At 42.9% G+C, this 6,720-nt stretch overlaps 2 protein-coding genes across 2 annotated transcripts; both read right to left on the reverse strand.

The window, feature by feature from the left end:
• Positions 1 to 3,112: 3,112 nt before the first annotated feature.
• On the reverse strand, positions 3,113 to 4,324 carry LOC129766971 (uncharacterized). Its single transcript, XM_055767567.1, has one exon. It carries the CDS (start codon positions 4,322 to 4,324, stop codon positions 3,113 to 3,115), a length of 1,212 nt encoding a protein of 403 aa, XP_055623542.1.
• A 63-nt stretch (positions 4,325 to 4,387) lies between these two features.
• LOC129766972 (uncharacterized) lies at positions 4,388 to 6,436 on the reverse strand. Its single transcript, XM_055767568.1, has one exon. It carries the CDS (start codon positions 6,434 to 6,436, stop codon positions 4,388 to 4,390), a length of 2,049 nt encoding a protein of 682 aa, XP_055623543.1.
• Between the last annotated feature and the right edge of the window lie 284 nt (positions 6,437 to 6,720).

Raw genomic sequence — 6,720 nt, forward strand, 5'->3', positions numbered from 1 at the left:
TCTGACTTTGTGTAACGTGTACACACAACTTTTGTACAATTTGTTGTCGGGGAAATGGTTTTTTTCTCTCGTCAGATCGGATCAGCGGTTTCGGGAAATGTGTGAAGCGTGTCTGGTGGAAATGAAATCTATTTTCAATTTGCGAATTTCTAAGCCAAGATTTTGTCCGGGTTGCGAGGGGTGGTGAGCGCATGCAGTTCACAAAACGCAAAAGCTGCTTTCCGGGGCTTGACGCTTGGCGGAACACAGATGGAAATATCTGTGTATTCGGATTTGCGAAACTGATACCGTTCCGTGTGCGTCGAGATTGTTGTTTTCCTGTGTTCGATGCTCTATCTCGACAGGAGAAAAAAAATGCTACATTGCGATCGAATGCTGCTGGAAAGTTCTATTGGACATTTTGCAATAGAATTTCAAGTTTTTAGAGAAAACCAATGTATTCATTCAGTGTGGTCGGTTAGAGATGCAGTTTCGTTATAGAACGGGTCAGAGAAAACGTCTACGCTTGTGCTATAGCTCGACAGAAATGTAAATGAGCATTCGTTTTGGAAAGATTATGATGAAAAACGATCATCAGGACAACAAGACTGTGTTTTGAAAATCAGTTCTATTGGTTATGAATTAGTAGTTTAAGTGTCGATTAAACCATAAACGCAGATATTCTTGCTAAAGCGATTTGGTTTCGCCGAAAATAGGAACAACAGTAGAAGAATCACAAACGGTAGCCCTGGAAAAAAATGTTCGTTATATGGACTGGTATCATTCAAATGGGTTTTTATAACGGGTGTTAATGCTACCTGTTTTCAAAAGTGTTCAGTCCTCGAAAAAAAAATCAAATAGATATTAATAAAATAAACTCGAGAAACTGGACTTTCCCGGGTTTCCTGAATGCCTCTCTCATCTTGGTTCTTATTGACAAAAACCCCTATCTGTCGATGTTTCCAATCTTCTCTTGACCCCAATTTCTTATCACTCAGGAAGCTTCGTAATGCAAGAAATAGGTTGTAATGTAAAAAGGTTTCTGGTCCACCGCTAGCTCCAATCGGTCCAGTTGTTGACAGTAGAGATCTGAATTTAGTGTTTACCCAGCCAACAAATGTATCCACATAACTCAGTTACAACTCGCTTATACAATCTTTATACGGTAGTGTTTCCTCTAGGTATAGGGCCCTTGCCCTGTGGACTGGTTCCTCCCTCGCAATCACTCGGATGGTAAATTAATTTTGCAAAACACTTTGTTCACTTCAAAACGCCTAACTACACAACTTTATTTTTATTTTTAGAATACAACTACAATTCACTTCTTTATTTACATTAATTTTACAATATTTCGGAAATATGGTTTTGGGTATTAAGATCGGTTTATCCTCCTAGGATTCCAAATGAATAATGCTGGGGTCTTCCTTTTGGGTAATTGGTGACTCTTATAAAACCTTTTTCTTCTATTCTCTTTTGAAATTCTATCCTCTATAGTCACAATACTTCCTTTTTGTTTATTGTTTTCTCTTCTCTATCCCTTTTCCTTTCTAGCTTCGATTCATTCCTTTGGTATTGGTTAGTGAAGTTTGAAGACGAAACGATTTTACCTATGCAGCAAAATAGTTTATGTCGGGGGGTTCACCGAATTTGTAATTAATTGTTGTATCCAACATCCTCGCCCGCGCAGAAATAACATATTTCTGAAAAAATGAAATGAAAAAACAATCTCTCGCACACAGGATTGGCTACATTTCTCTCTAAGTTTCTTTAGGTTGACTAGCTGGTGGCAACAAGCAAATTTTTTCCACAGGTCTTTTCAGATATCCGGAAATAGTCTTCAAAGTCACTACTCTGACAACTCCGTCCATGCCAGGATGTATTTGCACAATCCGCCCCATTTTCCATCGGGTTGGTGGTAAATTTTCATCCCGTATTATCACCAGTTGGCCTACCACAATTGGTATTGGTGGTTGCCATCGCTTTGTACGCTTCTGCAGCTGTGAGAGATATTCCGTTTGCCACCTTTTCCAGAAACACTGCAACATTTTCTGTGTAACTTGCCATTGCTTCAATCTATTTATAGGTATCTCGCTGACGTCCCCTTCAGGAAGTTGTTGTAAGCTGCTTCCTATTAAAAAATGACCCGGGGTGAGAGGTTCGAGTTCATTTGGATCTTCAGACATGGGAATCAAAGGTCTTGAATTTAAACAACTTTCCACCTGGACCAGCAACGTACTCATGTCCTCGAAAGACAATATTGTGTCTCCTACAACCTTCAACAGATGTGTTTTTGCTGACTTCACCGCTGCCTCCCACAAACCTCCAAAATGTGGTGCGCTAGGTGGGTTGAAGTGCCACTGGATACCTTCAGTCGAGCATTCTTTGGTTATCCTCTCTCTGAATTCTCCATTTTTCAGAAAACTCACTAATTCTTTCAATTGGTTACGGGCTCCTACGAAATTAGTGCCATTATCCGAAAAAAATATCCGAACATTTTCCTCGTCTTCCAATGAATCTCCACAAGGCTTGGATAAATCGTTCAGTGGAAAGGTCGGTTACACATGCAGACGAAAACGGCTACATAAGCCTTGGAAGCAGGTCGACGTGGTGCATGGCGTATTAATATTGGACCAAAATAGTCAACACCAGACCTTAAGAAAGGTCTTCCTACGGTAACACGTTCTGTTGGAAAATCTGCCATAAACTGTGTAATTGGATTTGGGTTCATTCGAGCACAACGATTACAATTACGGTAAACATCACGGGCTAGATTGCGCCCTCCTAATGGCCAATATCGTTGTCTCACTGTTGCCAGAAGCAACTGAGGTCCTGCGTGAAGTAATTTGTCGTGATAGTGCTCAAGAATCATCCTAGTTAGAGGATGCCGTGCTGGAAGAACGATCGGATGTTTCTTGCTAACTGTCTCTGACGAATATTGCAATCTACCGCCTACTCGAATCAAATCATCTGTCCCAATGCTTGGATTGAACTAACGAATTTTTGAGCTCCTTGCTACTGGTTCACCTTTGGATAATACCAACCATTCCTTTTCGAATTCTTCTTTCTGCACGCATCGAATTATGGAGAACTCTGCTTCCACTAACTCCGAAGTTGTGAGAAAATCTCGGGAAATTCAGCTTTTTCTCGGCTGTTTCAAAATTTTCATAAGGCGAAGCCAGTAGGCGGTACGTCTAACCAGATTACTGAATGTCGAAAACTTACTGAGGTACCATAATGTAAACCTCTCTTGCTGCATTGTCACGCAATTAGCAGCTGATCGAAGAAATTCCCCTTCTGCTTTTTTTGTAGTTAATGGTGTTGGATGATTTGGCCAGTACTCTTGTGTTTTCTCCAACCATGATGGTCCTCTCCACCAAAGATTGTTGTTGACAATATTCTCGGGGAGCACACCCCGGGATATGAGGTCAGCTGGATTTTGACATCCTGGAACATGGTTCCAGGGATGGTTCTCAGTGGTCAGCTGGATTTTCGCTACCCGATTTGCGACAAATGTCGTCCAGGTTGAAGGAGTTGCCTTTATCCACTGCAATACACACGTAGAATCTGTCCAATAGTATACAGCTGGGTTAAGTTTGATGGCCGCTAGAATTTGTGCTGACAGCTGCGTTGCTAGCAATGCTCCACATAATTCCAGTCTTGGGATGGATTGGGTTTTTATGGGTGCTACCTTCGATTTTGATGACAACAATATTATTTGAGTTGCTCCTACTAAATTGCAGCTCTTTAAATATGCACAGGCGCCGTATGCCTTCTCCGAAGCATCTGAGAACACATGAAGTTCAATAACGTTCGGATTGGGTATCAAAACACAACGTTTGATCGATATAGTGTTTAGAATTGGAAGTTGTCTGTGGAATTCATGCCATTCCTTGCTTATGCTTGATGGAATTACGTTATCCCAATCCAATTTTCTACCCTTTTCATCTTTCAATTTCCACAGCCGCTGCATGAACATCTTCCCTACTGTGATTACTGCACCGACAAGACCTAGCGGATCGAATAATCCCGAAATAATCGATAAAATCTTCCGCTTTGTCATCATATCGTCTGAATATACCCCTGGTATCGGAAACTGCAGCTTCAGTACATCGTTTTTAGGAGACCACATCAATCCTAATGTCCGAACTGCTGGATCTGGATCGAGTTCAATTTGCTCCTGTCTTTCCAAACCTAGATCCTCCTCCGGTACACCTTGCATCACCTCATCGCAGTTGGAAACCCATTTCCGCAACCTGAACCCTCCGCTTTTTAATAATGCATCAAGTTGACCTCTCAAAATCACCGCCTCATTGACGTCATTTGTACCCGTCAGTACATCATCCATGTAGACATCTGTATTTATAACTTTGGCTGCCTGTGGAAAATTCGTTTGCTCATCTACTGCTAGCTATTTGAGCGTACGTGTTTCCAAGAATGGAGCCGGTTTCGTTCCATATGTAACAGTGGACAGTTCGTACGTTCCAATCTCTTCCTCAGTATTGGTTCGCCACAGAATACTCTGAAACGACATATCATTTTCGTCCATAATGATCTGACGGAACATCTTTTCGACGTCAGCCACCAACATTATCTGCTTCGTACGACAGCGCAGAATAATTGACCGAAGATCTTCCTGTATCACCGGTCCTGTCAAAAGTGCGTCGTTCAGAGCTATTCCACTGGAAGTTTTACAGGACGCATCGAATACCACCCTAAGTTTTGTAGTTGAACTTGTTTGCTTTATCACCGGATGATGTGGGAGGAAGCATCTTTTAATTGAAATTTCCTTGCAAGCGTCCACCTTGCGCATGTGCCCTAGGTGCAGATATTCCTCCATAAATTGGATGTATTGGTTGCGCAGATCTGAGTCATTTGAAAGTCTGCGCTCCAATCCTTGGAAACGCCGTAGGGCGATGTCCCTTGACTCGCCTATTTTTGCAAAAGCATCCTCATTTTTCGGAAGAGAGACCTTGTATCTTCCATCAGAACCTCTTTTAACGGAACGTACAAACTGTTCTTCACAACGTGACTCTTCGGGAGAATAATTGTTTGCGGTGTCAACTTCTTCACACGACCAAAATCTTTCCAACAGTTCCTCCAATTTAACAGTAGAAGCAACATTGCAACGATACGAGGAGACACCAGCCGAGACCACGGTACCGGTCACCACCCATCCAAACACCGATTCGGATAACTTGGGTAGTCCTTCTCCTAACTGTACTTCTCTACCAGGTATGAAGAACGCGAAGAAGTGTTGGATGCCCAGGATTAAATCTACGGAGGTGGAAGTATCGAATGCCGGATCTGCCAAATTCACACCCTGTGGAATTTTCCATTTGATGGTATTAATATTCGTTGACGGTAGATTCCCCGTGACTCTGGGAAGCAGCAGGAACTCCATTTTACACGAATATTCGCCTACTCTGGATCGGATCACTGCGTTCAAAGTATGTTTCACCCTCATGTTCACCTGCCCGACACCTGATACTGCAACCTCTGCCCGATTTCGCTTGGTCCTCAACAATTGCGCAAACCTTTCCGTCATAAAATTGCATTCCGATCCTGAGTCCAAGAGCGCTCTCGCAGGATACGAAACTCCATGTTCGTCTTCAACTAAAACTACCGCCGTAGCAAGTAAAACTGAAGATGTGCACCTGGATGCGATATTCGACGTAACTGCAGTTGTGTTCGACGTGCTTGATGTATTAGTTTCCTCATTTGAATGCAGTCCCTGGCTGTCATCATGCTGAGAGGCTCTTTTCTCCGGCTTACGTGGGGGTTTTTGGGAACTTTCGGGGCGAAAACAGACTAACGTGTGATGTTTTCCCTTGCAATTTCTGCACACGTATCGTGAATTACACTCAACTGCCTGATGACCACGTCGGAAGCAATTCCGGCACAAAGATAGGGTTCGAAGCAGTTTATCTCTTGATGACACTGACATGGATTGAAATTTCGGGCATTGGTACAACAAGTGACTCCCTGGACAAGCCACGCATTGTCCACTGGAGCATTGCGAGGCACTATGGTTCCTTTTTGTAAACGACGATTTTGGTTTGGACGAAGAAGCATATTCCAGTTTAATCCCCACGACTTTGGTAGGCAATGAACCGAGCACCCTAACCCTCTTCTGGAGGAAATTTATCAAATCCTGCACCGTATCCTGCTCCTTTGATGCAGAATACTCCTCCCAGCTTCTGCGGGTTGTTGAATCCAATCGCGAGCACATCAAATTCAGCAACAACAAATCTTTATAATCAGCTGGCTGAATCAATTGATCAAGTGTTTGGAGGATACGTTCAAAAGCCTCTAGTAAAGACTGCAATTCCACCACCGATTCCTTTGCAACATTGGGTAAATCGAAAAGTGCCTGCACCTGCCTACGTTTCAACATTTTACTGTCATTATACCGCTTCATCACCGCATCCCATGCAATCTGGTAATTAGCCCTAGTCATTGCAAGCGAATCTATCAACGACCTAGCTTCATCTACTAAACAGCCTTTCAGATAGTGAAACTTTTCGACTTTTCGACTGAAGCTCAACCACTCATCAATGTTGCCATCGAAGGTTTGCAACCTGATTTGTGGGAGCCTGACGTGGTCGTAGGTCGATTGTTGATTTGGGTCCCTACCGCAAACTAACAGATTCAACTTTTCCTCCGGCTCTTTGACCTTCTCGAGCAGCAACGATTTCCCTTTATAATAACGATCGCCGTATTCCGATCGCTCCGATCGTCTTC

The sequence above is a fragment of the Toxorhynchites rutilus genome, chromosome 2 (assembly GCF_029784135.1).
Source record: "Toxorhynchites rutilus septentrionalis strain SRP chromosome 2, ASM2978413v1, whole genome shotgun sequence".
Classification (NCBI taxonomy): domain Eukaryota; kingdom Metazoa; phylum Arthropoda; class Insecta; order Diptera; family Culicidae; genus Toxorhynchites; species Toxorhynchites rutilus.